General features: G+C 36.7%; 1 protein-coding gene across 3 annotated transcripts in view; it reads right to left on the bottom strand.

Annotated features, from left to right (window-relative positions):
* Positions 1 to 6,231: 6,231 nt before the first annotated feature.
* HSPA14 (heat shock protein family A (Hsp70) member 14) overlaps positions 6,232 to 11,492 on the bottom strand; it is a 35,695-nt gene continuing 30,434 nt past the window's right edge. For all 3 annotated transcript variants that reach the window (XM_022580558.3, XM_089906380.1, XM_022580556.2), the window contains exons 11-14: positions 11,279 to 11,491; positions 10,690 to 10,863; positions 8,605 to 8,675; positions 6,232 to 7,745 (exon numbers count right to left, since the gene is read on the bottom strand). In XM_022580558.3, the coding sequence (XP_022436266.2) occupies positions 7,667 to 7,745; positions 8,605 to 8,675; positions 10,690 to 10,863; positions 11,279 to 11,491 (537 nt within the window). In that variant the 3' untranslated portion in view covers positions 6,232 to 7,666. The remainder of the gene's footprint in view (positions 7,746 to 8,604; positions 8,676 to 10,689; positions 10,864 to 11,278; position 11,492) is intronic.

The following is an 11,492-nucleotide window of genomic DNA, read 5'->3' on the forward strand; positions in this document are numbered from 1 at the left end:
TGTACGTTGTGCAAAATTGCAAACGCAGAGCGGAGCTATGCGGTGCAGAGTACGTTTCGCTCTCATACCTGCTTCTCAGCCACCTGAGCCCAACTGGCCATTGTTAACGTTTCCGTCCACCCTACGCCCCTAGATCACAGGTTCTCAAAATTGGCTGCACGTTGGGATCACTTACAGGTTTTGTATTTTGGTTTCACTCTCGGAGATTTGATAGGAATGGGGTGCAACCGGGACGTTGGAATTTTTTAAAGCTCCCCAGGTGATTCTAAGTGTGCAATTTGAAACCACTGTTCTAGATCAGTGCTTCTCACACTTGAATGGGCAGAGGAGTCTGGGCATCTGGTTAACATGCAGGTTCGAATTAGGTAGGTCTGGACTGGGACCTGAGGTTCTGCGTTTCTGACGAGCTCCCAGGCTACGTCCCACACCGGTAGCCGGGCTGCGGGATGCCCAGGTCCTCTCACCGGGCCCACACCGGTCTCCACCCCCCAGCCCGCCCCCACCAGCCGTCGCACCGCATCCATGGTGATTGTTCTAAACAATCTGAGGCGGAAGTCTGCCAAGAGTAAATTGCGAAAGTTCGGTAGAAAGCTGTTTGACGTCTACCAAGGATTTTTAAAAGAAATTTGTGCAAAATACAAAAATATTTTAAAGCATCCTGTGTAAGTTTGACATGTTGGAAATAAACACAGAACATTAAAGGAATTAATTTGTTTTGATTACGTTATGAAATAGTGTCTAGTCATTTAAAAAGATGTTTATGAAGCCTTTGGTGTCATGGAGAAGTGTTTAACAAAACTTCTTAAGGAAAACATATAAAAACAAAAAGCTGTAAACATAGTTTCAACTATGTAAGGAAATGTATAGGAAGATAGATAATAAGATCTCTGGGAAGTAGTTTCCTTTTTGACTTCTTGTTTTTACATATTTTCTATAATGAGCATCTTATATAATAAGGAATAAAAAGTCCTCCAACCCCATTACATGGAAGGCCCTTTGTGATATGGTGATTCCTGCCCACTTCTCAAGCCTCATTGCTCATCATCCCCTCCTGTTCTAATTCGTAACTTCCTCGAATATTCATTTCCCTGCTCCGTGTCTGCAGGACTGTTCTCTCTGCCTAGAAAATGCCTACACTCCCCGTCTGTGCTAGGATTACTCCTACAGACCCTTTAAGACTTGGACAGAGGCTCACCTCCAGCCAAGCCTCTTTCTGGGGCTTCTTCCCCGCCCCCGAATGTACTCTCTGCTCTTCGTATGTGTTCTTACACCTAGGAAGGAGGAGAGCATCCATCCTCACCAACTGCCCTCCTGGTTTTCCCCCCACCTCACTGGCCACTCTTCACTCCCCCTTCTGGCTCCCTTTCCTCTATCCAACCTAAATGCTGGGGTTCCTCAAGGCTTGGCCTTGAGACATTTCTCTTATGCTTTTTCCCTAAGTGACTGCCTCAATTCCCATGAACTTAAATATCTTTATGGTTAAGATTCCCAACTTTTTGTCTCCAGCCCTGACCTCTACTCCGAATTCCAGACTTTAATATCCACGGTGTCTAGCTGACACATCCACTTAGGTGTTAAACAAACATCTCAAATTGAACATACCCCTTATTTACCTGGGATAAGTTCCAAGACCCCCAGTGGATGCCTGAAACCACAGATAGTACTGAACCCTATATATACTATGGTTTTTCCTATACATACATGCCTATGATAAAGTTTATTTTACCAATTAGGCACAGTAAGGGATTAACAACAATAATAGAACAGTTATACTGTAATGAAAGTTATGTGAATGTGGTCTCTCTCAAAATATCTTGTATGACTACTCACTGTGTTCATAACTTTTGCAGTTTGAGGTGCGACAGCAAAACTAGCACAAATTTCTTTTTCCTATTTGTTTTTACTGAAGATGGTGGCAACCTCAGCATATGACTTTTTCCCTTTCCTTACTGTCGAGAACTTTCACCCTTTCACTTAAAGGAAGTACTTTATGGATTCTCTTTGGCATGTATGAATTGCCAGCATCACTCCTCGTGTGCTCTGGGGTCATTGTTAAGTAAGATAAGGGTGACCTGAACACAAGCACTGTGATACTGTGACAGTCAATCTGATAACCCTGACGGCTACTAAATGACTAAGGGGCGAGATACATTGGACAAAGGGATGATTCATGTCCAGGTCGGCCAAGATGTCATCACGCTACTCAGAACAGTGTGCAATTGAAAGCTTATTGATCATTTCTGGAATTTTCCATCTCGTATTTACAGACCAAGGTTGACTGTGGGTGACTGACACCTCGGAAAGTGAAGCCTTGGGTGAGGGGACTAACTGTACTCATAAGAGTACCCTTGATTTTTGCCTCCTGACCTGGCCTTCTCCACGCTAGGCCCATGGACCATCTCATCTCCATACACTGGCACCACCTGCTCAGGTGTTCAAGAAGTAAATCTAGTCGTCACTTCCTATCCTCATTCTCCAAATTAATTCCATTAGCGAGTCGTGTCAGTGCCAGGTCCAAAATACACCTTGATTCTGCCCCTTTTCTCTATCACTACTGCTCTTAGTACAGGCGGTCATTTCTTTGCTCAACTGGAGTCCTGCAAAAGCCTACGTGGTGTCACTCCACTATTGCTCCCCTCCAGCCCATCTTCCATACGGCTGAAAAAGTAGCCTTAAACCGAAGTGGGACATGTCCTCCTTCTGCTCTAAATTCCCAGTGTGCCTGGAATATACAACCCTAACCTCTGATGGCCTACACAGCCTCGTGGGACTGCTCCCTGAGCCTTACTTTGTGCCCCTCTCCTTCTGCTTGCTGCTCTCTAGGACTTGTTTCACTGATTCAGAAATCTGCACTGTGCATCTATGTGCCAGGTACTGTACGAGGTGCTGGGAATATAACAACGGACAACCAAGAAACAGACCCTCTCCTCAGAGAGGTTATATCCTTGTGGGAGGAGCAGATAATAAACAAGGAAATAAATAACTTAAGGCAGCTCTAAATTACTTCCTAGTTCAGAGGACTCTCTCTCTCCACGTGGCTGGGTCTCAGCTTAAGTGTCACTTCTTCAGAGGCCTCTCCTGGTCACCCTGTCTAAAGGAGATATCTTTGGTCTTCTATTCTTTCTCCTTTGCACTCTTAAGTGCACTTATCAAAACTTGCAGTTATCTTGTCTGTTTTTTGGGTCTTGATCAGTTTCACTACAAATTTATAGAATGAATGTATTAGACTCTTTTGTAAATCAATTGTTTCCTTTGTTTTTCTGGTTTTGGATCCCATTAATTCCAGAGGACAGATTAGGCCTTGTGTCTTCAACACGCATCACTGTGCCTACTGTCTAGAGCAGCAACTCTCAATGTATGGTACAGGGACCCTAAGACCCTTCCGGGGGCTCTTAAGTTCAAAACTATTTCACAATAATACCAAAATGATGTTATCTGCCTTCTTCACTCTCCTCTCACGAGTATATGAAGTGTTCCAGAGGTTACACAACTTAGATATTGAAACAGATTGAATGAAGAAGCAGATAGCAGAATACAGCAATCTTCTTAAGCCAGACATTAGAGAGATTTGAAAAATGTAAAACAGTACCACTCTTGCCACTAAATTTTTTTGAAAAGTTATTTTTCATAAAAATGTTACTTATATTAACATTAACTTTTTTTATTTAAAAAATGATTTTAAAAATATCTTGGTTTTAATTTCTACATGGTAAATAACAATGTATATAACAAATATACACAAAAGTTAGGTTCTCAATAATTTCTAAGAGTGTAAAGGAGTCATGAGACTAAAAAGTCTGGTAAATCCTGGCTATAAATGAAGAGGGAAATAAAAAGGCACTAAGAAGCACACATCAGTGTCCTCAAGAAAAAAATTAACGTACAGGATTATGCCTCCATATCCCAGTTTTTTTTCATAAAGACCACTGAAAATATATTTCTGGAGGGATATGGAATGTCTCCTTTTCCATTTAAATAGAGTTTCTTCTTCGAGAGGCAGAGAAGAATAGTAGAACAGACACCAGAAAATGTGAATTTAAATTAAAAAAAGGGGGGGGCACATAATGTGCTTAGGAGAGTAAGCAATCAGAAAAAATTAAGTTTACCAAAAAAGCACCTGAATATTACTTCAAAATCCACCATTTATTTGCTGTGAGACCTTGGGAAGTTATTTAACTTCTCTGAATCTATTTCCATATCTAGAACACAGAAATAGGGAACTCCCGGGCAGTCCAGTGGTTAGTACTCTGGGCTTTCACTGCCAAGGGCCTGGGGGTTCAGTCCCTGGTCAGGAACTAAGATCCTGCAAGCCACGCAGTGCAGCCAAAAACAAACAAACAAAAAAAGTAGAACACAGAAATCATACATGCCACAGTACTCTCTCTATTGTAACTACTCATGTGGTAAAACCACAATTTAAAAAGGAAAAATGAATTAAAGCAAATTAACAGCAGTATTATTATAAATGTTACATGGTCACTCGCAGTTATTTTAGAAATCCTGGCATTTTCCCATAGGACTTGTTTTTGTGCTCTGATACTTTTTTCAATCTTTCTTTTTTTAATTTTAAAAAATTAATTAGTTAATTTTTTGGGTTGCATTGGGTCTTTGCTACTGCACGCAGGCTTTCTCTAGATGCGGAGAGTGGAGGCTACTCTTTGTTGTGGTGTGCGGGCTTCTCATTGCGGTGGCTTCTCTTGTTGCGGAGCACGGGCTCTAGGTGCACGGGCTTCAGTAGTTGTGGCACGTGGGCTCAGCAGTTGTGGCTCATGGGCTCTAGAGCGCAGCCTCAGTAGTTGTGGTGCACAGGCTTAGTTGCTCCGCGGCATGTGGGATCTTCCTGGACCAGGGCTCAAACCCGTGTCCCCTGCATTGGCAGGCGGATTCTTAACCACTGCGCCACCAGGGAAGTCCCTCAATCTTTAAAAACTCTTTGCGATGAAATATTTTTTGGCTTCCCAAGACTTTCATAGCATTACATATACTGTGAATATATTATGTATTATTATATATCATATTGTATACAGGCATTTCTTTCTGTATTTATATTTGGCTCCATCCTTTAGACAATGTCAGATATGTAAATAGGCAAAATTATAATTTGACATAACATTCTGCTGGTAAAAGCACTCAGGTGTTTAAACATATATGAGATACTGCAAAGATAATTAGAAAGTGATTGAAAAGATTATCAAGATGCTCACCAAAAATATCTTAGCAGTTGTTACTCTGGGTGGTAGAATATAGGATGTTTTATATTATCTTCTTTTTAAATTTTAATTTTATAATGAACATGTATAATCAGAAAAATGTTAAAGGTATTCTCACCTTAAAAAAAAAAACTAGAAAATTTAATTGGCAAATCTTCCGTAAATTTAGAAGAAAAAAAAGAAAACTTGTTATTTGTGGATACAAGAAAATTTGGGAGTACAGTTGACTCTTGAGCAACACAGGTTGGAACTGTGCAGGTCCACTAACAGGCGGAATTTTTAAAATAAATAGGTACTACAAGAGCTCTGCGGTTGGTTAAACCTATGGACGTGGAACCACAGATATGGAAGGCTGACTGTAAAGCTATGTGTGGACTTTCAACTGCGTGGTGGGTCGGCACCCCAACCCCCAAGTTGTTCAAGGATCAACTTTATATTTCACTAAGCAACAGAGCACTTTTGATGACAATTTCAAATTTGGTATGTTTGGGGGAAAAAAAACGTGCAAAGATGACCAATAAAGAAGCAGTGGTATTCCTTTCTTTTTCTACTGTATTTCTAAACAAACCATAAAATATGCAAAAGTTGTATTTACTGGCCATTGTCCTGTAGATACAAAGATGACATTGTTATTTTTTCTTCCATGTAATTCACTTATTCAATAGACATTTACTGAACACCGACGTTCAGGGATTATTCTAGGGGCTAGGACATGATGGTGCCTAAAACTTAAGAGTCTCTTGCTTTCACAATGCTTAATAATCCAGTGGAGAAATAAGTAAATAAGCAGTCAAATAAGTAAATTATTACATGGATATGGAAGGAAAGAGAAATCTTGAATAAATCCTTATGATATTTTATTCTATAAGTTTCGATAATCTATTTCAGGGGTTGACAAACTTTTTCTGTAAAGGGCCAGACAGCAAATATTTAAAGCTCTGGGGGTCACACAGTCTGTTGCAACCATTCAACGTTGCCATTAGAGTGGCAAACAACCACAAACAACACATACACGATTGAGTGTGGCTATGTTCTGGTAAAATTTTATTTACAAAGGTAGGCGTGGGGTAGGACAGACACATTGCCAATAGTTTGCCAACCCCTGGTCTAAAGAGCTAACAGTAACTACAAAATAAATCCTACAGCACTTTTCCAAAGCATAACTGAAAGCATTTAGATGTAGCAGTTCAACTAGTTCAGCTGGTATCTTCCTATTTTCTGAAAATACTTAATGGCTTATATATAATTATTTTATTTCAAAGTTTTTGTAACCTGGGAAAAGATCATAAAAGATAACTAAGTACTCAGCCTTAGTCAAAAGGATATATATACCTTTGAGGCTGCCTCTTTGTGGACTTAGACTCATACCTGAATTTTCCTTGTGTTTCTGTCAATAATTTGATGCAGAATAATAATAAAAATTTTAAGTTTGGTTTCTACATCTTTAGAAATAGAAGATTACTGCCATCTAACTCCATAAAAAGCAGCTATAATAATAAAGCACATCCCAAAGCTTGAACAGGTGGAAAATAGCACAGTTTTAAAATTTTACTGAGTAAAGATATTTCTTCTCAGTCTGCTGGGAACCAAGGAGAGAAATGAATGGAAATCCTCTCTTGGTAATAAAATCTAGAGTCTGATGTACACAGCTCACCTTCAAGCTCTCCCCTCAATACAGGCAGATTACTTGTCTTGTTTTACTAAGAGAATAATCTTTTTCCTTAGTAACCCACTGAGTATTCTCAATGCACTAGTCAACATTTTCTGGTGAACAGAATGTGGCTAGTCCTCCCTTCAAAATAAAAAAATCTTTCAATTTCAAATGAGAAACATATCTGTTACAGGGAAAAATCAAACTTAACATAATTGTAAAAAGAAAAAGTGCCTCTCCCCTATTTCCCTCCACAAAAGAAGCCACTGTTAAAAGAGTCTGGTGTTTAGTCTTCTATACTTTTCTCTACATATGTCACATGCATATTTATAAACAATTATTGAGTTTATGAGTTTAGTTTTTTCTTTTAAGCAAAAATGGTACCTTACTTTGCATATGGCTCTGCAATTTTGTTTCATTTAATATCAAAGACTTTTAAATTGTTCTTAGTTATCTAATAAGAATTAACAAATGACTTCTTAAAATCAGAAGTTCTAAAGACAGAAACAATTTTAAAATGCAACGTTAAATTTCTGGTAAAGTTTCCTTTAATCCACTCAAACAATTTAATTCTAAATAGCTCCATGGTAGAAAAAGTTCCTTGTATTTCTCATTAATAAAGGAAATCTTTAATGGAAAACAACAACAAAAAAAGGTTGCAACACTTAGCAATATACTGTAGTTAAAATAGAAACATAAATCATACAGTTCATTCAAAAAGTATTTTAATATAAACATCATTTATAAACAAAAACAAATAATGTTGATATTTTAGTTCTAAAAAATTCATGGTTTCTCTCAAACACTAAGATGCCACCTCAATAGTGATTGCCTCACATTTTCCGGTCTCTTGATCTGTGCACGTCACGTGTAAAGATCCATCCCTAAGCAAACAAAAAATAACAATTCATAAGCTCAATATATAAAAACAGATAGTCCTTAAGAAATTACTTGAGGACTTTGAGTAAACAATAGATCATTTTACTTTTTGAAAGAAGAGCATTAAGAGATAAAGAAGAGACACAACTTTATGTCTTTACATTTAGAACCGTATGCCATAATTAGGTAGTTGTTCTTAAAAATTTCCTCCTAGATCACTGTGATGAAAAGTTGTATTCCTTGAGAACCCATGATGATAAATACCTTAAGTTGAAAACTTTATGCAAGATCAAGATGTATCAAGCTGTTTTCAAGCCCAGGCCATGGCAGACCTACCCTAATGAATTCTACATTTTGGCTAATTATGGTTTATGGAATGAATTGTCCTTAATGTTAATTTGGAACTGATTTACTTGTAACACATAGTATTATGGATGGACTGTTGTTAAGGAAATGTTAATAGCTGGATTTAGTTAGTAATTTATTTTCTACAGATTTCCTGTTGCAATATTGAAATAAACTTACCCTTTCATAGGACAAAAAATCAATTATGTAAATCTCAGAAAATTATATTTAATGTTGATGAAAATTATATCTCAAACTTGCATGGACCAGTTTTTTAGGTTGACTACAACCATAATAATAAAAGAGTTCATAAAAAATTCAGAGTGCAAATGACCTGAGATATACTTTTCTTTGTAAATATAGTAATTTTACAGGGCAAAAATTTAAGTTACTGATAAGATCTTTATAAGTTTTTAATTAATGATTTTCCCAGAATGACAACAGGTTAAGAATCAATAAACTAATAAAAAAGGTCAAGTCTCAAAGCGAATTTTCTTAACATCAGAAGTAGTTTTTTACCTTTTCATAGTAAGAACAGCTAATATGTCACGTAATCCATTTTCTTTTTTATCTAAATCCTGGAGTACAACCTGTTTAGGCAAAAATAATACAAAGATGATTTAGTACTTTGACATATTAATAAACTGATGCATCAATTTTCCAATGGACTAAATCTTACTCATTACTGAAATGAACCTTTTAAAACAGGGCAGTTTTCAATTCTCCTACCATTTATCATAATTTGGAAAATAGAATTAAGCTTTCTTAACTGACATGTCTCTTCTAAAAAGAGGGCATGTAAGATAACTAATATATTTAATATATCTGTCCCTCTTAAATGTCATGTCCTAGATTAAGATGATTATTTATATGAAGTACTGTTTGTCTCAGAAAATAAAGACTAAAAAAAAAAAAAAACAAAATAAAGACTGCTTTTCTTTTTGGTAATTGCACCATTACAGTAACATGTAAATTACATTTTGGTAAGCCTTTTATATATACCTTAAAAAATGCAAATATTTTAAATGCACTTGGAAAACCTATTTAAAAGAAATACATGTCAATTTCTTTTGTACAGCTAAGATTACACTTGTAAGTAAGAGATACTAATGAATTTACTATAAAACTCCTTGGTTTCCTAAAGGAAGGTATACCAATAGACCAAGTTTGAAAGTGACTTTTCAGATTTTGCCAAAATCAAGTTTTATGACCTTAGGTAAGTACTAAGTCTACTCCTTTGTGGAATGAGGAGGTGAGAAGAGATGGAATCTCTAGAAGATTCTCTTCCAAATAAAGTATTATGTGACTAATTTTTCTCTTTCCAGCATCTGTAAGTTAGGATGTAGTGACGGTAGCTGTAGTGTCTCAAGAGTAGTATGTGGAGAGAAAAGGTAAGAAATGTACCAGAGAGGAATACTAAGACTTCCACCTGAGTTTAGAAATCTGGTGCACAGGAAAATGCTTTTATAGTGATATACCACAGAAACATCTGGTGGAGCTTTGAAACCTTTACTAGTTGAAAGAGCCCTTCTCCAGCAGATCCTAAGATGTTAATTCTGAGGTGGAGCCCAGACATATTATGTGTGTGTGTTTTCATTATCCTTTTGTTGAAATTAGAAAACAGATATAAAGCTAAAGATACTATACATTCTCTTTTGTTACCTACATTTGTTTTATTTTTACTGTAAAAGTAATTAATCTTCATGTTCTGTTCTGTCTGTAAAAAATTCAGCATGAAGTGTTAAAAAGTAAAAAAAAAACCTTCTTGGTACCTTCAAATCTACCCACTGTTAAGTTTCCTCAGTACAGTTCAAATACCTACAGTTACTTTCTGTATCCACGCGTGGGTATCTAAATACACACACCTATCCAAACACCACTCCTTCACACACACCCACACTCTCAATCGTTTTACTTAAACACAATGGTACCATGCTGTAAATACAGTTCTGCAGTCCTTGTGTGTGCGCTTTAATGAAACTATATTTCTTGGGCATGTTTCTAAGCAAATAACATGGCTCCACCTCATTCCTTTTAAAGGATGTGGAGGACCATATCCTATGATATATGCATGTGGTATTTGAAAAAACAAACTTATCCTATGTCAGAGGCAGCATGGTATAATGGCAAAAGCATGGGCCCAGGAGTAAAACCAACCTGAGGCTAAATCTCAGCTCAGTCAAGAAACTAACAAGGTATTTACTACCATGAGCCTGTTTCTTAATCATCTATAAAATGCACATAATAATGTCTATCTCACAGCATTTTGAGATTATGTTTGTAAACTGCCTAGTACAGCACACCTGGCATTTAGCAAACAAAGAAATGTCATTTCCACTGCCACTGACCTTATTACCAAGGAGGGTTAAGAGCACAAAGGCAAGCAGTAGAAATACAATTGTACTTTATTTTCCTCTAACTCTTTCAAATGCAATTGCCTATTTCTCCTCTATTTCAAAAATAAATAAGTACAAGTAATCCATTCATAAAAATGTGTTAAATGTCCTATATGCATATTATATTGATATTAAACTGAGTCTAATCCAGAAGGAAAAACTAAACAGTTTCAAGTGATTAATTCATAGTCCAATCTGATGTAGTCACCTGTGCAAACTTGTTTTCCTCTTTTGCAGAGTTTTTCCCCTCAGACTCATAGAGTTCAAGACATACTGAGGATATACTTCCAGGAGCCTGTAATGTGTGTTGTCTTCGAGCTGGCAAAGGTGTTCCTGATGGAAACAGTACTTTGAAACTGTTGGCTCCTGATTCATCGACTCCCTAATAAGCAGGAAAATAATATGCACATCCTTTGATATCATTACAATGATAAAAAATCACTCCTATTATAAATTGATATATATTCCTTGTTGATAATCTGGAAACTACACAGTGGCAAAGAGAAGACAATAGAAATGATCCTTCATTCCGATCCACTTTATTTAAAAATAAATTGAAACATACACCTCTCTACTTGTATTAGAATCTTAAGCTTAAAAACACAGTTAATAAAGAAATTAACATATTAGATTAATACTAACTAAAAGAATATCAGAAACTCATTAAAAGTAAATTTATAACTCAAAATTTAAAATTTTTACCAGTACACAAGGTTTTATTTTAAAAACAGTACGTATGTAAACCTGTGGCAATAAATTTATACTACTATGGAAAAGTGAAGAAAAGGTCAACATACCTTAACTAAAATATCTTTGGCTGAACACTCTATCTTAAGAGCGTCCTCCACTAAAAGGTTTTCTTTCCCAATAAGGATTCCTGCTTCCATAGCTGCGCCAATAGGGATAACTTCATCAGGAGGGACAGAATTGAGAAGCTCAACAGCTGGGAAAAGATCTTTAATCATTTGCTGTAGCCTTGGGATCCGAGAAGACCCTCCACAAAGGACAACC

Source organism: Delphinapterus leucas, chromosome 2 (assembly GCF_059928025.1).
Source record: "Delphinapterus leucas isolate spDelLeu-1000000601 "Yukka" chromosome 2, BTC_Dleu_Yukka2, whole genome shotgun sequence".
NCBI lineage: Eukaryota > Metazoa > Chordata > Mammalia > Artiodactyla > Monodontidae > Delphinapterus > Delphinapterus leucas.